The following is a 27,159-nucleotide window of genomic DNA, read 5'->3' on the forward strand; positions in this document are numbered from 1 at the left end:
GAAGAGCCTCCAAGTACACAAGATCAACCATCCTCCTCCATGCAAGCATCTCCACCAACTCAAAATGAGGATGAGGCTCAAAATGATGAAGAGCAAAATCAAGAAGACGAGCCACCTCAAGATGATAGCAATGATCAAGGGGGAGATACAAATGATCAAGAAAAGGAGGATGAGGAAGAACCAAGACCGCCACACCCAAGAGTCCACCAAGCAATCCAACGAGATCACCCCGTCGACACCATCCTCGGCGACATTCATAAGGGGGTAACTACTCGATCTCGGGTTGCTCATTTTTGTGAACATTACTCTTTTGTTTCCTCTATTGAGCCACACAGGGTAGAGGAAGCTCTCCAAGATTCGGATTGGGTGGTGGCGATGCAAGAGGAGCTCAACAATTTCACGAGGAATGAGGTCTGGCATTTAGTTCCACGTCCTAACCAAAATGTTGTAGGAACCAAATGGGTCTTCCGCAACAAGCAAGATGAGCATGGTGTGGTGACAAGGAACAAAGCTCGACTCGTAGCCAAAGGGTATTCACAAGTCGAAGGTTTGGATTTCGGCGAAACCTATGCACCCGTAGCTAGGCTTGAGTCAATTCGCATATTATTGGCCTATGCTACTTACCATGGCTTTAAGCTCTATCAAATGGACGTGAAAAGTGCCTTCCTCAATGGACCGATCAAGGAAGAGGTCTATGTTGAGCAACCTCCCGGCTTTGAAGACAGTGAGTATCCAAATCATGTCTATAGGCTCTCTAAGGCGCTTTATGGGCTCAAGCAAGCCCCAAGAGCATGGTATGAATGCCTTAGAGATTTCCTTATTGCTAATGGCTTCAAAGTCGGCAAGGCCGATCCTACACTCTTTACTAAAACTCTTGAAAATGACTTGTTTGTATGCCAAATTTATGTTGATGATATTATATTTGGGTCTACTGACGAGTCTACATGTGAAGAGTTTAGTAGGATCATGACACAGAAATTCGAGATGTCGATGATGGGGGAGTTGAAGTATTTTCTAGGATTCCAAGTCAAGCAACTCCAAGAGGGCACCTTCATTAGCCAAACGAAGTACACTCAAGACATTCTTGCTAAGTTTGGGATGAAGGATGCCAAACCCATCAAGACACCCATGGGAACTAATGGGCATCTCGATCTCGACACGGGAGGTAAGTCCGTGGATCAAAAGGTATACCGGTCGATGATTGGTTCATTGCTTTATTTATGTGCATCTCGACCGGACATTATGCTTTCCGTTTGCATGTGTGCAAGATTCCAATCCGACCCTAAGGAATCCCACCTTACGGCCGTAAAACGAATCTTGAGATATTTGGCTTATACCCCTAAGTTTGGGCTTTGGTACCCTCGGGGATCCACATTTGATTTACTTGGTTATTCGGATGCCGATTGGGCGGGGTGCAAAATAAATAGGAAGAGCACATCGGGGACTTGCCAGTTCTTGGGAAGATCCTTGGTGTCTTGGGCTTCAAAGAAGCAAAATTCGGTCGCTCTTTCCACCGCCGAAGCCGAGTACATTGCCGCAGGACATTGTTGCGCGCAATTGCTTTGGATGAGGCAAACCCTGCGGGACTACGGTTACAAATTAACCAAAGTCCCTTTGCTATGTGATAATGAGAGTGCAATTAAAATGGCCGACAATCCCGTCGAGCATAGCCGCACTAAGCACATAGCCATTCGGTATCATTTTCTTAGGGATCACCAACAAAAGGGGGATATCGAGATTTCTTACATTAATACTAAAGATCAATTAGCCGATATCTTTACCAAGCCACTTGATGAACAATCTTTTACCAGACTTAGGCATGAGCTCAATATTCTTGATTCTAGAAATTTCTTTTGCTAGCTTGCACACATAGCTCATTTAAATACCTTTGATCATATCTCTTTTATATGCCATGACTAATGTGTTTTCAAGTCTATTTCAAACCAAGTCATAGGTATATTGAAAGGGAATTGGAGTCTTCGGCGAAGACAAAGGCTTCCACTCCGTAACTCATGCTTCGCCATCACTCCGAGCAACTCTCTATTCCTTGGGGATAAATGAGCATCAAAGAAAAGGACTTCATCCTTGGGGGAGAGAGTAAAAGCTCAAAAGCAAAAGGACCGGACTTCATCTTTGGTATAATCTTAACTCGTTACTTATGACCAAAGGGGAAGAAATTACTTCGAGGGCTCTAATGATTCCGTTTTTGGCGATTCATGCCAAAAAGGGGGAGAAATGAGCCCAAAGCAAAAGGACCGCACCACCACCACCAAATTCAAAAACTTAGTGCTTTCCAAAAGTCTTTATCATTTGGTATCCTATTGTGTTCAAAAGGGGGAGAAAGTAGTATTTCAAAAATGGTATATCAAAACCCTCTTGAACACTAAGAGGTGGATCTCTTTTAGGGGGAGTTTTGTTTAGTCAAAGGAAAAGCATTTAAAATAGGGGGAGACAATTTCAAATCTTGAAAATGCTTTGCAAACTCTTATTCATTTACCTTTGACTATTTGCAAAAGATCTTTGAAATGGATTTACAAAAAGAATTTGCAAAAACAAAACATGTGGTGCAAACGTGGTCCAAAATGTTATATAAGAAAGAAACATTCCTTGCATATCTTGTAAGTAGTTATATTGGCTCAATTCCAAGTAACCTTTGCACTTACATTATGTAAACTAGTTCAATTATGCACTTCTATATTTGCTTTGGTTTGTGTTGGCATCAATCACCAAAAAGGGGGAGATTGAAAGGGAATTAGGCTTACACCTAGTTCCTAAATAATTTTGGTGGTTGAATTGCCCAACACAAATATTGGACTGACTAGTTTGCTCTAGTGTATAAGTTATACAGGTGCAAAAGGTTCACATCTAGCCAATAAAAAGACCAAGTGTTGGATTCAACAAAGGAGCAATAAGGCAACCGAGGGCACCTCTGGCTGGAGGCACCGGACTGTCCGGTGTGCACCGGACAGTGTCCGGTGCGCCCGTAGACTTCGTTTTCTACCCTTCGCCAGAGGACTTCGGCTTCAACCCTTCGCCCTCGGGAATTCGCGGAGGCCGGCGCGCTATAATTCACCGGACTGTCCGGTGTGCACCGGACATGTCCGGTGCGCCAACGAACCGCGGCCTCCGGAACTCGTCATCCTCGGGTTTTCACGACAGCCGCTCCGCTATAATTCACCGGACTGTCCGGTGTGCACCGGACTGTCCGGTGTGACAGCGGAGCAACGGCTCTCTGCGGCGCCAACGGCTCTCTGCGCAGCATTAAATGCGCGCGCAGCGCGCGCAGACGTCAGGGCTGCCCATACCGGTGCACCGGACATCAAACAGTGCATGTCCGGTGTGCACCGGACACCTCGGCAGGCCCACAAGTCAGAAGCTTCAACGGTCAGAATCCAACGGCAATGGTGACGTGGCAGAGGCACCGGACTGTCCGGTGTGCACCGGACTGTCCGGTGCGCCATCGAACAGAGGCTGCCAGCAACGGTCACTTTTGGTGGTTGGGGCTATAAATACCCCAACCACCCCACCATTCATTGCATCCAAGTTTTCCACTTCTCAACTACTACAAGAGCTCTAGGCATTCAATTCTAGACACATTCAAAGAGATCAAATCCTCTCCAATTCCACACAAAACCCTAGTGACTAGAGAGAGTGATTTGCCGTGTTCATTTGAGCTCTTGCGCTTGGATTGCTTCTTTTCTTTCTCACTTGTTCTTGAGATCACAACTCCATTGTAATCAAGGCAAGAGGCACCAATTGTGTGGTGGCCCTTGCGGGGAAGTTTTGTTCCCGGCTTTGATTAGAGAAGAGAAGCTCACTCGGTCCGTGGGACCGTTTGAGAGAGGGAAGGGTTGAAAGAGACCCGGCCTTTGTGGCCTCCTCAACGGGGAGTAGGTTTGCAAGAACCGAACCTCGGTAAAACAAATCTCCGTGTCTCACTTGCTTATTCGCTTGGGATTTGTTTTGCGCCCTCTCTCGCGGACTCGTTTATATTTCTAACGCTAACCCGGCTTGTAGTTGTGTTTATATTTATAAATTTCAGTTTCGCCCTATTCACCCCCCCTCTAGGCGACTATCACCATCCAAACAAGCCACGCATGTGTGCATCTTCATAGCAGGAACAAAGGGGAAAGGAATGCTTCGGAAATCTCCTAACAACAGTAATGAGTCAGAAGCACGCAGAACGGTAGAAACAGTTTCTGCCTCTAGCGATGATGCCAATCACCTGACAACAGTAATGAGTGTAACTGCTAGCCTCTTCAGGAATGAGAATAAAGAAATTCCTTGTATATGGCAGATGGTGGTTCGTGTGCCTACTCCGTGGCAATCAGAAACGGAAGTCCCCTGAAAGGAGTAAAGACACTTCGATCAATTTCAAGCACCGGAGGTCGTCAACCAGTAAAACAAAATCCACTTAAGTCCTGACAAGTCAATTTTGGAACAAAGGACAATTGCTTACCAGCCACCTCTTCTAGAGAAGTAATCACTGTCCAAGGAAATGGCGAGAGCAAGATCCACTGCCCTTTCAGGCAAAGTCAGCTGGCGAACAACATGCAATTCTTTGGTCTGGAGCTTTTGTGAGACATTAACTAACTGGGAAAAGTGGGCACCCACATACCCAGATATAATAAACGGTAAGTGAGCAAACTTGTCGCTTTGTACATCATCACCAAACCGGATAGCATACTGGCCAGCATCTGTGAAGAGCTACAGTAATTGTAAGAACAATATGGTGTACAGTTGATGGAAAAAAGAAGAAAAATCCAACAAGACGCAGGTTGTAACACAATTAAATCAGATGCACCAGACTGCAACATGGATCTGTTGTGACTTGTGAGATAGAACCATCATAGCTGTGTCATCAGGCAATGGCAAAGCCCAGTACTGTATAAAAGGCTACACAGAAAAAAAATCTAAAGAAAGCAAAACCATCACAACAATTTAGATAGACAGTTCTTAATGATCTAAGTGTAAATCATTAATTTGTATGTCAACGGAAACATTGTTTGCTGTCAAACATGCAATTAGTTCACAAGGTCATGGATGGACATGGATGTCCATCGGGTATAACAAAAGGGTATGCTTTGATCATTATATGATGAAAAGGATATTACCTCAAAGCCGGTGCCCCTCCAATTACGATCAATCTGAGCCAACAATTTGTCATCTTCATCCACCAGGCTAAAGGTCCAGTTCCAGAATCCTGGATTCTCAACAACTGCAAATTGCCTATTCCTGAAATATTATGAGATTATTTCAAGCAGTATAGTAAGACAGGAACTACTCAGCGAACTGGGAGAATTGAACTTAATCAACAAGATAAGGGAAATATATCAGAATACCATATATTACCCTAAGTACAGGTCATAGATTCTCCGCCAAAGGTGCCAACGCATGTGGGCTATGCCTATCTCCTGATGAAACCCAAACAACAAAGCTTTATCAGCACTTACCCATAAGAGTCATATGCAGATGATAGTCCTACCTTAGTTAGAGCAATCTAATGAAGAATATCTACATACCTTACCATCCACTTCTGCATAAATTGAGCTGTTGATCCACCAAAATGGCAGCTACGCGTAGAATTACTACATGTGCTTCACGCGCAAGTTCCGAGATTGTAAAGGTTAGAGATGCAACCTTGACACCCTTATAGATGAGGTCCTTCTCCTAGAGCTTTGCAAACACCCACCAAACACTCTCCATGAAGTTGAGGTGACCTCGAACTCGCCGCGCCTGAGCTTCGCTCCAAGCTCGTACCGCTCCGTGATGTCCCGCCCCGTGGGCTCCCGCAGCACCACCAGCCTCGGTGCGCTCGCCGGCGCCGAGTCGTTGTACTCGAGCGAGAAGGGGTTCTTGCCCTTCTTCTGCTTCAGCTCCTTGGGCTTCTTGCCGCCACCGGCATCGGTGGCTCCGTTCGTTTAATACGCAGCAGTTGTCCATCCCCAGCCGCCGTGGAGATCCGGCAGCCCCGGAGAAGGCGAATCGATGAACCTCACGTACCGCGGAGATCTGTGGGGGGGGAGAAGGACGTGGCTAGGGGGAGGCGGGGCTGCCGCTTACCTGAAATTCGTGACGCACACGGATCGAATGCCAGCATCTGCAGCTGCCCTACACGCGACGGGTACAACATCTGAAACCTGCCAGCGTTAGCTCAAATGGGTTCAGTTAAGCTCTACTTGGTGTGCAGAGATGTTCAGACAGAAGAGTGACAACAGGAACTGGTAACGATCAGTGATCATAGTATTGGTACCACAAGGTCGGCCTTGATGGAGTTGAGCCACTCTGCCTCGGTCTTGAGGATGGACTCCCCGGGCACCACGGTCGTCTGGTGGTACTGCACTCCGCGCACCAGTATTAAGAACTCAGAGAAACGAAGGGGGGCGATCGAGTTGTGTGTGCAAACTACAGAGCAGAGCCCAAAAGAACAAACCTTCTCGAGCGAGGCGGTCCACGGTGAGGGCGTCGGCCTGGACGGCGCCGCAGTCGAGCAGGACCTTGCGGATGTGGAGGCTAGGGGAGGCGATCTCGGTGGTGAAGACGAACTCGGGCGCGGCGGTGACCACGTGCACGTCGTGCCCCGCGGCGACCAGGTGCCTCACCACCTGGAGACGATGGGGTCAGAAAACGGTACGCGCCGGCACCAGGCAGGCAAGCCGCAAGCGGGCGGAGGGAGCGGCGGCGGACCTCGATGGCGCGGGTGGCGTGCCCGAAGCCATGGCCGGTGATGTAGTAGGCGAACACCAGGTGCTGCGGCGGCGCGGTCACCTCGCCGCCGCCGTCTACGTCCCCGTCCTGAACCCTAATCCCCAGGTCGCGGCATGTGCGGGTTTAGGTAGGTCTTGCTCGGGGCCACGACGGACGAATTGCGGCCGAGGAGTAGAAAATCAAAGGCTTGCTCGGGATTGCTTGGGGACGCGGCGGGGTTTGCTCGGGGGTGGCTGCGGGGTTCCACGGCTGGGCGTGCGGCATGCAGCGGGCGGTTCGCGGCTGTTGCGACGTTTGCGGCGAGATTCGCGGAGGGATTTGCGGGCTTGAGGATCGCGGCGGTCGGTGGTTTGCGGACGGGCGGGCATCACAGCGAGGCGGACGAGCGGTTTGCGGCTGGGTTTTCGGCGGACATGGCTCTCGCGGTGGTTTGCGGAGGCGAGGTTTCCGGAGGTTGGGCGGGGGCGGTCTACATTAAGGACTTAATAGTTAGTAGAGATTATTTAACCATCCGTAACTCCCTCCCCCCTCCTCCTGGAAAAAATTGTCGAGGAAAATACAGCCCAGAAGCGAGTTCTAAAAATTAGTTCAACCACCATTTGACGTCGCTGACAAAAACAACGGGGACACTGACATGACGGAGTGGGTAGAGTGGCACTGACATGACGCACGGTGTATAGATAAAAAAAAGATCCAAAACACACGGGGACGTTAGTCGTACGTATACACATACCCATCCCACAAAGCCACAATAATAACTGCTCCAACTTCTGTACTACAATAGTGTACGTACTCTTCCACCAGCCGTCCGGCCATCCCATCCCGTTGCCGGAAGAAATACGCGCAATAAAACAACGGGGCGAGAGGCATTTGGCGGGCGACGCGGGAGCTTGCTCGCTTGCTTGCTACGGCGTGTCTCAGACTGGACTGTGAGCCCCACGCCGACGAATTGCACCGGCGAAAAACGGCTGGAAAAGAAAAAATGATTCCCGGGCCGAACTATTCAATTCTTCTCCTCCTTTTTTTTTTTATATAAGAGCAGAGCCCAAAGCGTCGGCCTCGGCCTCGGCCGTATTTAACACAGCCCCTCGCCGTCCATCGACATTCTCCCTCCGGCCTCACACTCTCTTTCTCGCCCGTCCCACCTCTTTTCGCTGATAAGCACGCCGCCTTCTCCAGCCCGTCCACCCCCGCCGCTGCAGGTCCCGGGCGCTGCTCCCCACCACCGGCGGAAAAATGTCGACGGAGTGTTCGGACCTCGGGGACGAGTTCTGGCTGCCGGAGGAGTTCCTGGACGACGACTTCTTCTCCGAGGAGGAGAAGGCGGCCGTGGCGGCCAGGAGCGAGAGCGACGAGGAGGACAGCCTGGCGGGGCTCTCGCGCAGGCTCGCGGGCCTCCTCGGCGACGACGGGGAGCGGAAGCCGCCTACCGCCAAGGTTGCTTCTCTTCTCTCTGCATGCACCGGGTCGCTCTGCTCTGCTGCGCTGCGCTGCGCTGCGCTGCGTCTGCGTGTCGCGTCGCGTGGCGGAATTTCTGACCCTGCCTTCTTGTTGTGCGGCAGCAGGCGGAGGTGGCGGTGATTGGGTCGCCGCAGTCGACGCTGTGCGGGCTGCCCAAGTCGGGCCAGGAGAGCCCCAACGGCGGGGCGTCCAAGGGGACGTCGCCGCCGTCGTCGCCGCCTCTGGAGCAGAAGCCGGCCGACCCGTGGGACGTCCTGTACGAGGCGGCGGGGCAGGTCGCGCGCATCCGCGCCGCCAGCAGCGTGCCGGTGCAGGTGCCGGCCAACGCATACGCCTTCAGCAAGCCATCCCCGCCGCCGCCGCCGCCGCCGCAGATCGCTCCGCCCTCCGCCAAGGTCCCTGCCGGCGCCGGCGGTCACTACCACCCGCTCGCGCACTTGGTTTCGCAGCGGCAGATGCAGGCTGCTCAGGTGCGTGTTTTGTCCTCTCGCCCAAGATTCTTAAGTTACACCGTCCACCGCTTTGTTCTGTTGCCCTGACGCTCCCCACCCCACCGCGTCGGTTTGCAGTTCCATCTCCTGAAGCAGCATCAGCTGCTGAAGCTGCAGAGGCAGCGCCATCTCGCCGCGTGGAGCGCGCGCCAGAGCGCCTGTGCCAAGCCCGTCGGCTGCGGCGGAGGCGACGCGCCGCTTGGCCTGAACCCGGCGGCGTGGCCTCCGCTCCAGAAGCCACCGCCACCGCCGCCGCCGCAGCAGCACCAGGCGCCGGCGCATCCTGCCTCCGGCATGCGCGCCGTGTTCCTGACCCCGCCTGGCGCCAAGCGCGAGCGTAACGGCACCGGGGTGTTCCTCCCGAGGCCGGCCGGCGCGCCCGCGGCGGAGCCCAAGAGGAAGACGGCGGGGGCGTGCTCGACGGTCCTTGTCCCCGCTCGCGTCGTCCAGGCCCTCAACCTCAGGCTCGAAGACCTCGGCGCCCAGCCTCGCTACTACCCTGGCGGCTTCGTTCTCGATCACGGTTAGCCAAAAACCCGTCTCGTCGTCGCTATAGATAGATTCCATCGAGTGTCCAAAACGGCGCGTGTTTTTGCTGACGCCGGGCTCTTCGTTCCGTTGCATGCAGACGCCTTGATTAGCCGGAGCAACGCCATGCTCGCGAGCCAGAAGCGCCGCGCGGCTGCCGCTGCGGCAGTGTGCCACAGAAGTACCTGAGTCGTCCAGTCGCCGGCTGGACTTGGAGGGGGGACGCGGACGGGAATGGAGCCGCCAAGATTCCGTCGACAACACCCCCGCCCCCCTTTCGTTTGGAGGCCGGCAGTCCTGTTGATCCTAATAATCGAAGAAACTAGCTTGGGTACCTTTTGTTAGGTAGTGTGTTAGCAGGCAGAGTTAGGAAGGCAGTAGCAGCGTTAGCATCATTGTTAGGTCTGTTCGTTTCGGATCTGGTGATACATTCGTTTTATTTTTGGTGTGGACGGAAAGCTGGGGGAGGTTGACGAGCAGTGAAGAAAACCCATAATGTCGTCCGGTGGTTTGGGGGAAGTGTAACAAATAATAAGTGGTTAGAGAGAGAGAGGTCTTAGCTGATGCAAGAAGAGCCTGCATAGCAAGTGTTGGATGATTTTCTTTCTGAGATGAAAAGCAAATAAGAGGTCATTTCCCTCCCATGCGCCCAATCAGTGGCTGGCTTTGCTTGCTTTGGGCGCTACCAGCACGGACCCCTCTCTCCTGTTTTGCAACTTTTCTTTTTTACTTGGAAAAGAAGCTTGCCGTGGGCTCCATGAATAAGGGCGTTTGCTTTTAGCCTAGAGTGTATTATGAAAGCATTTATTGGTTTGTATTGTGCTGTGCCTGTACCAGTGGTAGCTAGTAGTAGCAGTAAAAAGTGTCCCTTGACTTTGGTTACAAGTGATGAAGTGGTGGTTTACTAGTAGTTGCTTATTATCAGCCGCCGCTGGTTGCAGGCTTGCAGTGCCAACAGCCGCAAAGTTGGGCTGATTATTAATCATCATGTGTACTACTTGCCCCGAGGCATGGTGGTACATTAATATTTGGAATTTCCGGTGCTTAATAGTAAGGTGCATCCATGTCTTAATCAAGTCAGTCTCTAGCCTTCCACCCTTTGGTTGGTTGGTGATTACGCATGCGAGTGAGGTTGAGCAGCGGTCGCCTGTCCGGTCCGGTGCCTAACCGCCGAAGAATCTGGCCCGGGGGTGTGGGCCCCCATGGCATCTGCATCTCCTGCTACCATCACATCTCTGATCTCCGTCTCTGCTTGGATGGATCCCCCGAGAAGGACGGACGCTTCTTGTTGGTTTTCGGGCTTGCGCCCGCCCAAACCTGGCTGGCGGGAGCGGGAGGGCTTATCCGCGGAGAGAGAGAGAGAACAGGTGGCTCTGGCCTTTCGCCCCCAGACTGGTTTGATTTTTGAAGCCCGCTCGCACGCATTCCGGGTGTCTGGCTGCTGCCGACTGCCCGACTCGGTGCCTTCTCCATGCACTTCGCACCGAACAGATGGAGCTCCTCAAAGTGGCCTTCTATCTCTCCCTTGCCTCGGCGGGCTACGACGATCCTTTTCCCGCTAGGGTAAACCGCACGGTACCCTCCACCCGCAATTTTTAAACTCACTCCTCACGCAGGCAGGAGTAGTATCTTCTTTCGCCACTTTCGGGAGGGCTGCTTTGCTTCATGACGGTGGCGTGCAGCTAGTGGTGCTGCTGCCGCTAACTCAACTGTGGGCAGGTACTGTTGCTCCCGCCGCTGGTTTGAGATCGCTGGCTGGAAAGGCGGGTTGGCCGTCCGAGCTGGTTGGGTTGGGCCGGCGGGCAACCTGCGTCGCGTCGCCCACGTGGCCCCTCACGTGGGGTCGGTGGTGGTGTGTTGGGTGAGCTGAGACGGAGGGCCACCACCGCGGCTCGCTCAGCTGTCGTGCCCGGTGCGTGGCGACCAGCAGCGCGTCGGGGTGGGCTGGGGGTGAGTGAGGGAGGCTGAACGGCTAGCGTACCAGCCAGCCAGAATGGACACATGTAGCATCCCATCCTGCTGCTGTTAGACTGTACTCCTAGGCTCGTATCGTACGCTCGTTGCTCGGTGTAGTTTACCTATCGTGGCGACCAAGTGCCACGTCACTGTCCGGCACTTATCTGACAGTTTGGCTGGTGCACCAGCTAGCTACCGAGGCCCTGAGCTGAGCTGAGCCAGAGCGCCGTTAAACTAGCGTGTACTAGCAAGGCGCACGTGAAGCGAGCTAGCTAGTACGTAGAAGATAAGACATTGTGAAGGCAGCAGTCGCTCGCCCCCACCACGCCGACAAATTGAAGGAGAAAGAAAGGTGGTTCGTTCCTAGGTATGCATATGCATATGCATGCCCTGGATCTCCGATCTAAGGACCAGCGTCACAGTTCGTCGTCCGCCAGCGGTTTGCCGGGCTGTTGCTAGCTGTTGGACCAGCCAGCCACGGGCCCACACCGGCATATATATATATATATATATATATATATATATATATATATATATATATATATATATATATATATATATATATATATATATATATATATATATATATATATATATATATATATTTTGGGTCCCCTGCACCTGCATCCCAATTCCACCCACCGGCCACGACCAATCGTCCGTTTCGCATCTAGCCTCGCCGACGCCGACGCAGACGCCAAGAAAAGCTCGAGGTAGCAAGAAAAGCAGTTAGGCCCCGTTCGTTTGCACATGAATACACCAGAAATTATTCTAGATAATCAAAACTTATATAAATTAGAGAAACAATTCGGATAGGAATTATTCTCGGGCTCCATTCCGCGGTAAAAGAACGGCCCCTTAATTAACTCTGGACTGGACAAGGAAAAAAAATATTACATGAATGGCTTACGGCTAGTCTGAAAACCCTATTTTTCAAAGTGATTTTTATTTTTCTTAAAAAGTTAATTTATTCTTCCATAAAATAATAGAAATCCCTTTTGTAAATAGAGTTCTCAAACTACTCTTTAGATTTTCTTTTTTATATCTCCACTTGATATTTTCATTGGACACCGGTCAGTGCAGGCATGTCCCTGAGAGAGGAGAGGACAGCTAATTGTACTGACGATCGCCTTTTGCATTGGTCCACTGCTGCTACTGCTCTAGGATTCTGAGTAGTGTAAAGAAAATTAAAAAACAAAAACAGTAATAAGTGCGGCCTCGCTATACGGAACAGCACGATCATTTTTCTTAAGAAATCAAGCGACTTTATCCTTGGGATTTTGGATTAGTTTTGCACTTAGCACTAAATATCTGTTTCGTATCTTCTTTGCTAGTTACAAAAGGCAAATTTCAGGAATAGAAAATAACCACTACTAATTAGTGGCTGCAACTGGATCACCAGAAATCCCAAGCAAACCCAACAATCTGTGTATCCATCCTTTAGAAGAACTGATGTAGGTGGCGGAAGGAGTACAAAACTGAAAGCTCTGCGATGAAAAGGCAACACACTTGTTCTCTTTTGTTTAGCTCAGATCAAATAATCAAAACTGTAATCGGAACAATTATCGTGAATTGTTCAGAACCATGACGCTGTATTAAAATGACACTGCAGAATCATGACTTAAATATTCAGAATCAAGCCACCGCAGAAACGTCGGATTTTGACTCTTGCCTTGCATCCATCGAACCAAGAACAGGAACGTTGGCAAATAGGTGGTGAATGGTGGTGGTGTGGACGACATCGGTCCCACAGGCGCGGAGCTTCATGCCTGGCATTCGGCACTCTTGCATGCCCCTCGGTCGTCGACAATCCTACAGAGAGCTGAGGCGATGGCGCAACAACAGCGTGAAGGTTTGAGGGGCGGCGGCCAATGGCCGGTGTGGGGAGGCGGAGGAGGGCAGGGTGTGTTCTCTGGCGATGATGCGTGACTTGGCGGCGGAGTAAGGAAGGGCATGGAGGAGAGAGGGGCCGATCGGGGTGGCTCGGAGGAGTGCAGCGTGAATGTTCAGGTTCGTTACGATTGAGATGAGGCAGCCTAAAAAGGTGTAATATATTTGTGGCACTTTAACAAGTGCCTTATATTTTTTGTAATATTTTTTTTACAATAGAAAAGTGTTGGAGTATATTTTTAGATTAAGCCCTATATTTAAATTGAAGGCATCTATTTGGGACACTTTTAGAGATGCTCTGAGAGACTTATCTTAGATCAGTCCAAACTCTCCACGTCATCTAATTTCTATAGCATTAATTTAGTTGTCACATAAGTAATTTAGTAACATAAAAAGAAAATTAATGAGAAAGAGGGCGGAATGGTTTCCTCCTTCAGAAATCAAGTCTACACGCGCAATGAAGACACAAGAAACCACTGTGGTGAGCATCAAGTTTTGATCTGTGGAGCTCACATGTAGCTCACTAGCCGCATTCGTCATATCCACAATTATTATGACACCACAACAAAAAAAATTAAGCGTTAGAACTTATAGTCTGTATAAGTAATTTTTTTAGTAAGGTGACGACTATGAAAATTACTTAGTAGTTTTTGGACTGTGATTGCTCTTAGCTCCTCGCGCTCTACCAAAAGCCACCTGCCATCAACGTCTCCCGAAATCGCCATTAGGAGGCTACACTATACTACACTACACTACACTACAGGAACAAGTACGCTTACGGCCTCATGTACGCCGTCAACCCTACTGTATCACTTGTTCAGCAACATGTTTGTCAGGCCATGGCTTCCGCCTCGATCTCCAAGCTGGCTGTTAGCTCAGATCTTTGCAACCGCTTGAATGTCCACATCAGCATGGAGGGTGAGGGATGGATGGGCTGCTCATGCGGGCTGTAGGGATGCTATGCTATGCTATAGTATCGGGTATCGCGCAGCCTGGCGTGCCGATGGAGCCCAAGCCTGCTCGATTTAGGCAGGCAACTGGAGACTGGAGTGCAAGCCACCGGCGTCCGTATGATATGGCGCCGGCCGGTTTTTCGCGTCGACGGCGTGCCAGTCCGGCATCAAGAAACCGCGGGCGGGACGCATCGCATGTTTTGCTTCGGCCTGCGGATTGTGATTGGCAACGGCCAGTGGGCAAATAGAGGCATGCCATGAGCTTAAGCAAGCTTGATGCTGACTCTGTCGAGGACTCGGTGCGTGGCAACTGGGACCTACCGCAGATTTTTTTTAAGCTCAAACTGGGACCGCAGATGGCAGAGGCAGATATTAAGAGAGTTGTTCCTTCGAAATCTGGATGGCTTCAGCAAATGGACTTTATTAGTTTGGGTCCGTTTTGGGCTATAGCGATCTTTTGGGCCTTTTACGAATTTGGGAGTACATGTGCGTGATTTGTTGACAACTTGGAGCCGGGCTCCAAGAGAAAGACATGGCCTATCTTCATTAGGGCCGCATTCTTGCTGTTACCTTTTTTTTTTTAAAAAAAAATCGTTCTTGCTGACCTCTTCTATATGGCTGAAGCTTGGAATAGCTCAGCTTGTTTCGAAGCGGCTCACGAGAATCGAGTCGAGTCAAATCGATCCTATTTTTGGCTCGTCGGTGTAACGAACCGAGCCAATATGACTCGTTCTAGTTCACGAGCTATATCAATTATACTAAATTAACTGGTCTGTATAATAATAATAGAGAAAGAAAATATAGATGATGAAATCATTTAGAGGAATGGGCGAGGGCACGAGGAGCGACGTAGACGTTCAGTTCAAATGGGTAGAAACAGTGTGTAACACACCTTTCTGTTTCTGAGGAAGAAACAGTTTAACCACTACCGGAAAACAACTTTTTTGTCGAGTGTCTGAAGCACTCGACAAAGCCTAGAAAAGATTCGGCGACTCTGCAAAGAAAGCTCGACGAACTGTACATCGGCAACGGCTTCTTTGCCGAGTACTTTTATCGGGCACTCGACAAAGACTTTATCGAGTGTCACCTGATACTCGGCAAAGGCAAGTCACCGCCACGACTACTAGTAACGGCGACAAAGCCTGTGCCGAGTGCCCTCCGAGTAACACTCGGCAAAGAGTTAGCCTTTGCCGAGTGTCCACTGTACTAACACTCGACAAATATGCTCCACGTGGACCCCTTTGCTTGTTCCTTTGCCGAGCGTATTAGGTGGCACTCGGCAAAGGCTTCCTCTTTGCCTAGTGCCCGCTGGACTAGCACTCGACAAAGAGATCACCAGCGGGGCCCTTTTGTCAGTTCTTTGCCAAGTGTCGTATGGGTCTTCTTTGCCGAGTGTCAACATTTGGCGCTCGGTAAAGATAACGACCGTCAGCTATAGACGACTGCTGACGGTCATTTGCTGAGCGTCGTCTTTCGCTGAGTGTCTGGCTATTGAAAGGGAAATAGTCTCAACATTTCCTCTAATCGATTTTAGTGTTTGACAACCATCACAAACCTTGTGGACTAATCGGTTTGCCTAGTTGATCATCTCACAGGTGCATAAGTTCATTTACAACGATTCTAACGTCGACTGTCCGGAATACCGTAGATTATTCCGGACAGGAGAAGTTTTTTTTTGAAAAACACCTATGCGCGGGCCGTCCGGGCCCTTACGGCGGACCGTCCGCGGTACTTGGGTGAGCCTCGGACAGAACCACTGCAAAAACACAAGTCTACACTACGGACCCTCCGATGGAGAAGCAAGCACCATCCGAGACCAAGCGCGGACCGTTCGACCTTAGGCGTAGACCGTCCGGTCGATGAAGAACCAGAAAAACCCGAAGGAGACGGGTTCGGTAAAATGAATTATAGCGTCCTCGCAGACCGTATAGAGTGCACGACCGGACCGTCCGTGACTGCGGTACCTGACATCTGACGACACATTTAATGCATAGTAGCCGTTGATAAATCGCTACTGCTGACCGTTGCGATTTCAGCCGTTGATGTGCAGGGGCGGACCGTCCGGACCAGGGGCGCAGACCGTCCGCGGTTGGCAGAAATGGAGCAACGACTAGGAAGTGGTTGGGGCTATAAATACAACCCCAACCACCTCCATCCACTACAACCAAGCATTCCAATCCTCTACATTCAATACAAGAGCTAGCAATCCATTCAAAGACACAATCAAAGCTTCCAATCTCCAAATTCCACAATTAAGACAAGTGATCATTAGTGATTAGTGACTTGAGAGAGAGAGAGAGTGATCTGTGTGTTATTTGTCGCTCTTGTTGCTTGGCTTTTTGCAATCGTGCTTTCTTCTTCCTCATTCTTGTTCTCAAGCAACTTGTATTCAAAGCAAGAGACACCAAGTGTGTGGTGGTCCTTGTGGGGTCTAAGTGACCCATTCGATCAAGGAGAAAGCTCACTCGGTCTAAGTGACCGTTTGAGAGAGGGAAAGGGTTGAAAGAGACCCGGTCTTTGTGACCACCTGAACGGGGACTAGGTAAAACAAATCACCGTGTTCATCTGCTTTATTTCTTGATTGATTTGTTTTCCCCCTCTCTCCCGGACTTGAATTTAGTTCTACGCTAACCCCGACTTGTAGTGTGTGCTTAAGTTTATAATTTTTAGATTCCGCCTATTCACCCCCTCTAGGCGACTTTCAATTGGTATCAAAGCCTGGTACTTCATTAGAGTCTAACCACTCGAAGTGATGTCGGGAGATCACGCCAAGAGGGAGATTGTGACCAGCGACAAGTCCACAAGCCACGGGAAGGCTCCATCAAGGGAGTCTGGCGCCAAAGGCAAGGAGGAATCCCCTCCCCGCGTCAAGTCGCATCGGAGTGGTGACAAGAAGAAAAAGATGAAGAAAGTGGTCTACTACAAGACCGATTCTTCATCGCCCTCCACCTCTGGCTCCAACACGGCGTCCGTCACTTCTAAGCGCCATGAGTGCAAGAAGTATAGTAAGATGCCACTTCGTTATCCTCGTATTTCTAAGCACACTCCTTTACTTTCTATTCCATTAGGCAAACCACCAGTCTTTGATGGTGTGGATTATTGCATGTGGAGTGACAAAATGAGGCATCACCTAACCTCACTCCACGCAAGCATATGGGACATTGTTGAGTTTGGAGCGTATGTACCTATGTTGGGGGACGAGGGCTATGACTCGGACGAGGTTGCCCAAATCCGGTACTTTAACTCCCAAGCTACTACTATACTCCTCGCCTCTCTATGTCGAGAGGAGTATAATAAAGTGCAAGGGTTAAAGAGCGCCAAGGAGATTTGGGACGTGCTTAAGACCGCGCATGAAGGGGATGAGGTGACTAAGATCACCAAATGGGAGACGATCAAGGGGGAGCTCGGTCGATTCGTCCTTAACCAAGGAGAGGAGCCATAAGCGATGTACAAGTGGCTCAAGACCTTGGTGAACCAAGTGCGCAACCTCGGGAGCATAAAATGGGATGACCATGAAATGGTCAAGGTTATTCTTAGATTCCTCGTATTTCGTAATCCCACTCAAGTTCAATTAATACGTGGTGATCCTAGATACAAGCTAATGTCTCCCGAGGAAGTGATAGGAAAGTTTTGAGCTTTGAATTGATGATCAAAGGCTCCAAACAAATCATCAACTTGGAGTAAGGCGGCACCTCCACACCCAAGGTGCAACCCGTCGCATTTAAAGCGACGGAGGAGAAGAAAGAAGAGTCTACACCAAGTAGGCTCCCTATCGACGTCTCCAAGCTTGACAACGTGGAAATGACGCTCATCATCAAGAGCTTTCGCCAAATCCTCAAGCAAAGGAAGGGGAAAGATTACAAGCCCCATTCCAAAAGGGTGTGCTACAAATGTGGTAAGCCCGGTCATTTTATCGCTAAATGTCCTCGGTCATTTTATCGCTAAATGTCCTATGTCTAGTGATAGTGACAGGGGCGACAACAAGAAAGGAAAGAGGAAGGAGAAGAAGAAGTACTACAAGAAGAAGGGCGGCGATGCCCACGTGTGTTGGGAATGGGACTCTGACGAGAGCTCCACCGACTCCTCCGACGAGGATGCCGCCAACATCGTCGTCAACAAGGGCCTTGTAACACCCTAAATTTGGGGGTATAAAATTTCTTTCTTATGATCACCCAAATTCAGGTGTTACTCTTCTCTATCTCACTCTAGTTTCTCTCTCTCTCTCTAGTTCTCTCTCTCTCTCTCTTTTAATTAGAGTTAGTTGTATTAGTGAAGGATTATTTAATTTATTTTGCCCAAAACATGTGAGTCACGGAATGTTGCATCATATTGAGCCTAAATATTCTTTGGATTGTTGCATATATTTGAATTTGGTTTGAATTTGAAACTTGATTTGAATTTGAATTGAAAACCCTAGAGAAAATAAATAGAAAAGCAATTAGAAATTCCCTGGAAATAGAAAAGGCCATTTCAGCCCAAGTCGACCCATTTAGCCCAGCCCCCGCGCGCGCGCCCGCGCGGCCCTTGTGTCTGACAGGCGGGTCCCGCCCAACGGTGCCAACCAACGCGCTCACTCCTCTCCCTCTCTCTCTCTCGCTGCTCTGTGGGCCGAGCTGTCGGCGCCGTTCTTTTCCCCTGTGCATGCTCTCTCTCTCTGTCCCGCCGTTCCCACCTGTCAGCCGTCTCTAACCTCTCGCCCACGATCTCTCCACCATGGACGCGCCCACGACCGCGCGTTCTCCAGCCACGTCCGTGCCCCCATGCCCCTTTTGAGCCCCGCGCCCTGCTCGCCCACCTCCCATCTCTCATTTGCGCCCTCTGCCCGGCTCTCTCACCCTCTCTTTCGCTCTGCCCACGCGAACAGGGAGCTCCGCCACCGCCCGTCGACGCCCACCGCCTGTTCCGTGGCTGCCGTTGTGCCCGTGCCCCGTCTATTGCCACGGTGAGCTTCGCCTTACAGCCAGCCGCTTGGGACACCCTTCGGTGTGCCCTTTCCCTCCCTACTACGTCCGGTCCGCGCTCATCAGAATGTTTTCTTACGCAGTCGGAGTCCAACACCATTGCCCCATCGAACCCCTGCGCCTCCGCCATTGCTTCGCGACGCTAGCGCTTCTGCTCGAGGTGAGCAACCTGCTCGTGTCCCTAATTTGGTCATCCTTGCTCTATAGCTCACGCGATTGCTCGCCAGAGCAATCTAGCGCCGCCGTTAGCCCACCCCGCCGTGGTCTGCGCTCGCTGGTGCCCCCGCGGCGGTGTGAAGGCCATGGCTGAGTTCGCCAGACCACCCTGATTGCGCCCAGACTAGTCCCCGAGCCTCTAGTGCCCCGCCGTGGCCAGCCTACTTGTCTCCGGCGAACTCTCGCCGCGGGAACGAGCGGCACCACCGCGCCTAAGCCAGCCCCGGCCGTTAGATCTCGGCTGTCCGTCCGAGATCAGATGGTTTAGACTTGACTTGAGTAGATCTAACCCTAGTCCTCCGATCTAGATATGACCGCCCCTCTCTCTTCCCCCTCACCCGCGTCTCTACCTCTAGGGCCGGCCGGTCTGCCCGCCCTGGCTCGCTGGCGCCCTGGCCCCACTTGTCAGCCGCGCCCGTGTGATCTAATCTGGGTCGTTGGTCTCTGATCCGATGGCTGAGGTTACCCCGTACCCCTCAGGGCCGGCGCTGACTACAGGGCTGGCAGGGCGGCTGCCCTGGGCCCCAGATCCTAGGGGCCCCACCCCCATGTATGCATATGCAGTAGTCTTCGATCAGTTGAAGGCTTAAAGCGATGGGCCCTGCATGCAATCAGGCCTGCAAGCAATCGTCCGCACAGGCCTGACCTGCTTGCTACCTGCCTCCCTACGCCTAATTAGATTAATTAGATTAGATCGTCCGGCCATCCGTCCCAGCTATACCACACGAACGTTTCTAATCTCTGAGTTGAGAGTTTTGAAGTTGAGCCTTCCAGAAGCACCTATGTTTTCCATGGAGATTTTTGAGTATGTAAAAAGGATGGATTCATATCCTAATGTTTCTATAGCTTATCGGATCTTATTCACTATACCTGTTACGGTGGCATCAGCTGAAAGGAGCTTCTCGAAATTGAAATTATTGAAGAATTACTTGAGGTCTACAATGTCACAAGAACGACTGAATGGCTTGGCCACTTTATGTATTGAGAAGAAACTTTTAGATGAGATCGATGTCAACAAGATCATTGATGAATTTGCTTCAAGAAATGTTAAAGAAAATTTTAAGGTATTGTAAATTTTATTTAGTATATTTTTTAGATATTATATTACTTGTTATAAATAAAAAATATATGTATTATAGAAGAATATATATTTATATAATATAAGGGGGCCTCATTTCTGTGTTCGTCCCGGGCCACCAAAATCTCAGCTCCGGCCCTGGTACCCCTTCGTGTGGTTGTTTTGCTTAAGAACCCCCTAGTTTTAGGAAATCAACCCGCCGTCGTCTGTTTTAGCGCATAGGTCCCTGGTTTCTTTTGAATAGCCCCCTGGACTTTTATTTAATCATAGATTTAGCCCTAATTTCATATTTCAAATTTCAAAACTTGTTTATTTCATATCTTTTCATACGAACTCCAAATTTAGTGGTTCAAATTGCAAAATGTTCACAAAATTATTCTCTGTTCAAATAAAATATGACCAATTGTATTCTGTATACTTTAATGTTTACACTTAGAATATAGAATTAAAGTATATGTTGATTGATTTATTTAATGAAATAAATAAAAGGAGAATCCTAGGAGTAAAGTATATTTAATCTTGTGAGATTAGTGTTATGCATCACATGGATTCATTTTTGGTTTAACCTTTAGGCCTTAATGACATAAATAGAATTAAGTATGCAATTATGGATAACACTTAAAGGATAATCAAATTCCTAAATAAGAGTAGTTCATCTTTTAATTTAATCTCTACTTGTTTAATTACCTCTTAACCTTTTTGAGCTTTGTTCCAAACACTTAGAGAGTAATTAATCCCCAATTAGGATTAGTCCATCTTATAACTTGATCTTATTCTCCTTTATTTAGTACTACCTCTTTTGAGTTGTGTGCCAATGCTTGTACATGTGTGATGTGATGTTCATCTTTACCTTTCAAATGTATTGAATGTACGCTATCTTTACTTAGACAACGAGGAGCTCGTGGTTCCTGAGTGTGTTGCTGAAGACCCCTCTGAGCAACAACCTGGTGAAGGCAAGTGTCCTTAGACCTATCATGTCCTATTTTACTTTATAATTCACTGTCCCGCATTACCTTATTGAAACTTAAGGATTGACTAGGTTGTATTTACCTTACCCTTGTTTACCTTTTTGGGTTAACCATGGTTAGCTTATGTTATTGCTTTAACTTAATCAAAGAACATGATGTGATCTTTTATGATACGATGATGTTATCCCAATGAGGTTCTTGTGATTACTTTAGGGGGCTCAGGTTATTTCCTGAGTGCCTCTCCGTAAGGACCTGTTTGGGGAGTGACAACCCAGGATAACAGTGCAACCATGAGGGTGGAATGGGACGCCCTTAGCTGATTAATTAGAGGAACCAGATGAGTAGTTGGCTTCGTCATAGGGTCGTCAATGGGGTCCAAGCACTGTACTTGCTCTACTGAGGCTGGTTGCAGAGGTTCTTTGATTTGGTTTTGTTAGTCACCCTTCGTTTGGGGAGATGTACTATGTTTATCAAACTGGAGAAACCTAATGGGTGGCTATGACCTCTGGGAAATCTTTGTAAAGGCTATGTAGTGAGACCCTGCTAGGTCACCTTGGTAGTGATCAATGGGGAGGCTAGAACCCCAGGCGGAAAGGGAATTATGACTTGTGGGTTGCAACCTCTGCAGAGTGTTAGAAACTGGTATATCAGCCATGCTCACGGTTATGAGCAGCCTTGGGATCCTCTTCGATTAGAAGAACTTTGATTACTTTTATGATGATTAACAATGATGATTATATTTCTGATCTATGGTATTTCCTCTTGGAGGGAGTACTTCTGGGTAATAACTAGGTTTATTACTAAAATTTGGCTCTACTTATATTAATAAAACTTGACCAACCAAAAGCAACTGCTAAACCTTAACTCCACATACAGCTAGTCCACTTTAGCCAAACGGGACATTTGCTGAGTACGTTGATGTGTACTCACCCTTGCTTTACAAACCACCCCACCCCAGGTTGTCCCCACTGTTCTCAGTGCTCAGGAGGTGAAGCTGGTAACATGGAGGACTTCAAGGAGTTCTAGGAATATGACGAGTTTTAGTTTACTTTAGTGGCAAACCCTGAGTCAGCTGCCTATGTAGGCTTATCTTCAACGTTTCGTTTCTCCGCACTTTGATTTAATGTTGAACACTATGGATATGTATTAGACTCTATGGATGTCTCAGACATCTTGATGTAACTAAGTACCTTTCTGCTATTTAATTCAAGCACTGTGTGATGATGTCCAATTATGTAATCGCTGTGTACGTGAGTTCTGATCCTGGCACGTACATAGTTCGCATTCGGTTTAACTTCCAAAACTGGGTGTGACATAAGTGGTATCAAAGCCTTGCTGACTGTAGGACCGCTAACCTAGACTAGAATGGTCTCTCTAAGGGCTATAGACCCCTACTCTTACCTTGACCTTAGTGTCTTTTCAAAAGTTGGTTATCTTGACCAACTCTATGTTATTTACTTATCTCAAAAAGTTTCATCTCACTTTTCTTCCTGTTTACTTTCTAGTCTCATAGTTCTACTCTTACTCTTATGCTTATGATGTCTTTTGTAGATGGCTCGTATCAGGTGCACTGCACGTAAGTCTATGATCCCCTTTTTGCCTTCTCGACTGGTGGAGCGTCCCCTGCGTCGCACGATGTCAGGTCAGTCTAGTCACCTGGAGAGACTGCATCGTCACCTGCACGAGGAGCAGGAGCACCAACGCCAGGAGCAGGAGCAGGAGTAGCAGGACTCTTCCCCATCGCCTCAGCGGGAGGTGGAGTCTGAGAGGCCGACTTCCCCTGCACCTCAGCCAGAGATGCCCCCTACACCATCTCAGGGCACCCCGACTGCTGGAGGAGACCCTGATGGAGATGGAGACGACGACGACGCTGGTGGCAGTTCAAGCCACGACACGGAGCGCTCGGAGGAGCCAGAGCCAGAGGGATGGATCGCTAGACCCATCACTCGTGACGCTGCTCGTGGGTGTCACTTCCACGATGCTCTTGATACCCTGTTGCATTGGGCCTTCGACCGACACACTTGGTCTATCGAGTACCGTTGTGTAGTCTACCAGCATCATCGTGGGCTATACCCAGACCAGTGGGAGGCTACTTGCTTGGTGCGCCGTCTGGACGATGATCTCCGGGGTGCAGAGGCCTTCTCAGAGCACCATTCTATCACTGAGAGGGAGACTGTCGAGGCAGTCATGCAAGATGTAGCACAACGGGCACTTTCTCAGTATTGCTCGTTGTTCAGCGGGGTAGCTAATGGCCTTGACCTGAAGTACTATCCTTGTCGTTCGATCGGTAGAGCTAGAGGTGTGATTGTCTCGCCAGTTGGTGAGGGCAATCCCAGGCTGAGCAGCATGGTCAACCTGGCCGCCGTGCTCAACACAGAGTTGGACCATGCCCTTGACAAGTTGGGCAAGGTTTGGGCGGAGGTTGCAGAATTGCGTGCTGAATGCGCGGCACGCCACTATCTAAATGGTGGTTCTCCCACCCCTGTAGGGATTCAACACCCTTACCGTTCACCGCCCCGTGGTCGCTTCGACTATGGTACCCCAGACTGCAGGACCCGCATAGATTTAGATCCATAGATCGATGGAGTCGGAGTCTGTAATAATGCTTAATTCAGTGTCTTAGTCTAGCTAGGCTTAGTTAGAGTTAGTTTGCTTATCGTATGCTGGATGTTTGTCATGATGAATATGTAATGAAGTTGGATCTTTGTAATGATTGTCACCAAGGTGTGGGCATCCCCTGCAACTTGGTGTAGTTATTAATAAAGTCAGTTATTTAGTCTGGTAATCCATTTATTTCCTCTTTATCTGAGAAGTTGTTAGTAAGGATGATCAATTGTTCAATGCTGTGAAGATTTCTGTATATCTTTTCTTATGCTGAAAGAATGCAGAGTCAGATCTGATATGTGTGTGGTTTCTACAGATGTCTGAGAACAGGCGCAGAGGTGCGAGGCGTGCTCAGCCAGAACAGTAGGCACCCCAGGAAGAGGTAGCTCCGTAGCAGCATTTGCCACCGCCACCCCCGATGACCATTGAGTAGATGTTCTTGATGCAGACCCAAGCAGTTCAGGTGTTGGTCAGACTTTAGCAGTGATGTAGCAAGTGCAGCAGCAGCCACCACCACCTCAGCCCACAGTGCAAGTCTAGATGCCACAAGTGCCTAGAGACAAGCGGGCAAAGTTCATGAGGGGCCATCCCTGTGTTTTTGCCCACTCTGCTGATCCCATGGACACGGAAGATTGGCTGCGTACCGTGGAGCATGAGTTGCACACTGCCCAGTGCAACGACCGCGAAAAGATGTTGTATGGTCCCTGACAGCTGAGGGGAGCAGCCCAGTCTTGGTGGGAGTCTTACCTCGCCACCCATGCAAACCCTAAAGCCATTACTTGGGAGGAGTTCAGGGACAACTTCCGTCGCTACCATGTGCCTGAGGGACTGATGATAGTGAGGAAGGAGGAGTTTCTCGCCCTGAAGCAAGGTCCCCTGTCCATCAGTGAGTACAGGGATAAGTTTCTACAGTTGTCCCGTTATGCCCTAGAAGATGTCGACACGGATGCCAAGAGGCAGTACCGCTTTCAGAAAGGATTGGTTGATCCCCTCCATTACCTGCTGATGAATCACACTTTCCCCACCTTCCAGCATTTGATTGACAGAGCCATCATGACAGAAAGGAAGCGTCGGGAGATGGAGGATAGGAAGCGCAAGATTGGTGGACCTCAGGCCGGGAGTAGCAGTTGTCCCCGCTACTCAGGCAACTCATCATAGCAACTCAAGCAAGGTCACCAGCACCAGCACCAGCGTCAGCATCAGCACCAGTACCAGAGGCAGTTTCCTCAGCAACAACAGCAGTACCGTCAGAACACTTAGCCGGGAGGAAATTAGTTCCAGCATTAGAACAACCAGGCAGCTCGTTTACCTACCCCAACAACCAACCAGAATGGCCAAGCAGCCCTAGCACAAGTAGGAGGTCGTGCATGCTTCTACTGTGGAGAACAAAATCACTGGGTGAAGAACTGTCCAAAGAAAGCAGCTCAATAGCCACCAGCAGTCAATGCCCCAGCTAGACAAGGAGTGCCACAGCAAGCACCGGGAGTCCGTGGTCAGGCCTACAACCATCGAAAGGTGAATCACCTGGAGGCTGAAGCAATCTAGGATGCTCAGGACGTGGTAGTAGGTATGTTTCCAGTCGAATCCTACCCAGCAAAAGTACTATTTGATACTGGTGCCACACATTCTTTTGTTTCTACATCTTGGGTAGAATCACATAACATCCCCATAGAACTAATGATCCCACCTTTGAGAGTTAATTCAGTTGGGGGAAAAGTTCAGTCTGATAGGATTTGTCTGAATCTAAGGATTGAAATAAGGGGGATAGATTTCTTCGCTAGTCTAGTAGTAATGGGAACTCAAGGGTTAGATGTCATCCTAGGGATGAATTGGCTACATATAAATCAAGCCACTGTCAGTTGTGACAAGAGAACAGTTAAGTTGGTGTCCCCATCCAGAAAGGAAGTAGTAACCAAGCTGTACTTACCTGAACTAGAAGAAGGAGCCTGTCACCATTTATCAGTAGATGACAAGGAATCCAATCCAATTGAGGCAATTAGGATTGTGTCTGAATTTCCCGATGTATTCCATGAGGAGTTACCAGGCATGCCACCTAAAAGGAAAGTTGAATTTGCCATAGAGCTTATCCCAGACACCGCCCCTATTTCCAAGAGAGCTTACTGAGTGTCCGGACTAGAGTTGGTGGAACTCAAGAAGCAAATTGATGAGTTGTTAGAGAAAGGTTATATCAGGCCAAGTACCACACCTTGGGCAGCCCCAGTATTATTTGTGGAGAAGAAGGATGGCACGAAGAGGATGTGCAACGATTACAGAGCTTTGAATGAAGTCACTGTCAAGAACAAGTACCCCCTGCCTCAAATTGAAGACTTATTTGATCAGTTGAGAGGAGCCAGTGTATTCTCAAAGATAGATCTGAGGTCAGGTTACCATCAACTCAGAATCCGACCCTTAGATATACCGAAGACAACATTCATCACCAAGTATGGACTATATGAGTTCATGGTTATGTCATTCGGATTGACGAACGCGCTAGCTTACTTCATGTATCTGATGAACATTGTGTTCATGGACTACCTCGACAAGTTCGTAGTGGTGTTCATGGATGATATTCTTATATACTCCCAGAATGAGCAAGAGCATGAAGAACATTTGAGGAAAGTACTTCAGAGGCTACGAGATTGCCAGTTATATGCCAAGCTTAGCAAGTGCGAGTTCTAGATAAGTGAGGTTCTATTCTTGGGTCATATTATAAACCGAGATGGACTAGCTGTAGATCCAAAGAAGGTAGCAGCGATTCTGGACTGGAGAGCACCAAAAGATATCCGAGGAATCAAGGGTTTCATTAGAATGGCCGATTATTATCGGCGTTTCATTGAGGGTTTCTCCAAGATTGCCAGACTAATGACAGCCTTGCTAGCAAAGAAGGTTGAGTTCAAGTGGACCCCAGCATGTCAAGAATCATTTGAGATGTTGAAGCAGAAGTTGACAACAGCGCCGATGTTGGTTCTGCCAGATGTTCACAAGCCATTCTTAGTATATTGTGATGCTTCGTACAACAGACTAGGATGTGTGTTGATGGAGGAAGGGAAAGTAGTGGCATACTCGTCCTGACAATTGAAAGTTCATGAGAAGAATTACCACACCCATGATTTGGAGTTAGCAGCAGTGGTTCATGCACTGAATACCTGGAGACATTATCTGTATGGGCAGAAGTGTGATATCTACACGGACCACAAGAGCCTCAAGTACATATTCACTCAGTCAGAGTTAAACATGAGGCAACGAAGATGGCTAGAATTGATCAAAGACTATGAGCTAGAGATTCATTATCACCGAGGCAAAGCAAATGTGGTTGCAGATGCTCTTAGCAGGAAGATTCAAGTT

The 27,159-nt window shown here is 49.2% G+C and overlaps 2 protein-coding genes across 3 annotated transcripts; one reads left to right on the plus strand and one right to left on the minus strand.

Annotated features, from left to right (window-relative positions):
• Positions 1–4,150: 4,150 nt before the first annotated feature.
• LOC103637121 (altered inheritance rate of mitochondria protein 25) lies at positions 4,151–5,431 on the minus strand. The gene is made up of 4 exons (XM_020542775.1): positions 5,353–5,431; positions 5,115–5,235; positions 4,460–4,707; positions 4,151–4,344 (listed from the first exon to the last, which is right to left on the minus strand). The coding sequence occupies exons 1-4, from the start codon at positions 5,394–5,396 to the stop codon at positions 4,314–4,316; spliced, it is 444 nt and encodes a 147-aa protein (XP_020398364.1). The 5' UTR covers positions 5,397–5,431; the 3' UTR covers positions 4,151–4,313.
• Positions 5,432–7,827: 2,396 nt separating this feature from the next.
• LOC100273970 (uncharacterized) lies at positions 7,828–10,069 on the plus strand. Of its 2 annotated transcripts, none has more exons than NM_001148357.2 (4): positions 7,828–8,145; positions 8,274–8,639; positions 8,739–9,183; positions 9,289–10,069. In NM_001148357.2, exons 1-4 carry the CDS (start codon positions 7,945–7,947, stop codon positions 9,375–9,377), a joined length of 1,101 nt encoding a protein of 366 aa, NP_001141829.2. In that variant the 5' UTR covers positions 7,828–7,944; the 3' UTR covers positions 9,378–10,069. The 2 variants fall into 2 exon arrangements, with proteins under 2 accessions (NP_001141829.2, NP_001352278.1); NM_001365349.1 differs by having other exon boundaries at positions 7,832–8,145; positions 8,271–8,639; positions 9,289–9,832.
• The last annotated feature ends 17,090 nt before the right edge of the window (positions 10,070–27,159 follow it).

The sequence above is a fragment of the Zea mays genome, chromosome 8 (assembly GCF_902167145.1).
Source record: "Zea mays cultivar B73 chromosome 8, Zm-B73-REFERENCE-NAM-5.0, whole genome shotgun sequence".
Taxonomy (NCBI): Eukaryota; Viridiplantae; Streptophyta; class Magnoliopsida; order Poales; family Poaceae; genus Zea; species Zea mays.

What these genes read in the sequence shown, in the direction of transcription:
- LOC103637121 (XM_020542775.1), bottom strand. Translation starts at nt 5,396, where the DNA reads ATGCGTTGGCACCTTTGGCGGAGAATCTATGACCTGTACTTAGG. An exon ending in GGAGGGGCACCGGCTTTGAG is followed by an intron (nt 4,708 to 5,114) that starts GTAATATCCTTT and finishes CAATTACTGTAG; the next exon opens with CTCTTCACAGATGCTGGCCA. An exon ending in TTCTCTAGAAGAGGTGGCTG is followed by an intron (nt 4,345 to 4,459) that starts GTAAGCAATTGT and finishes TACTCCTTTCAG; the next exon opens with GGGACTTCCGTTTCTGATTG.
- LOC100273970 (NM_001365349.1), top strand. Translation starts at nt 7,945, where the DNA reads ATGTCGACGGAGTGTTCGGACCTCGGGGACGAGTTCTGGCTGCCGGAG. An exon ending in GGAAGCCGCCTACCGCCAAG is followed by an intron (nt 8,146 to 8,270) that starts GTTGCTTCTCTT and finishes GTTGTGCGGCAG; the next exon opens with CAGGCGGAGGTGGCGGTGAT. An exon ending in CGGCTTCGTTCTCGATCACG is followed by an intron (nt 9,184 to 9,288) that starts GTTAGCCAAAAA and finishes CGTTGCATGCAG; the next exon opens with ACGCCTTGATTAGCCGGAGC.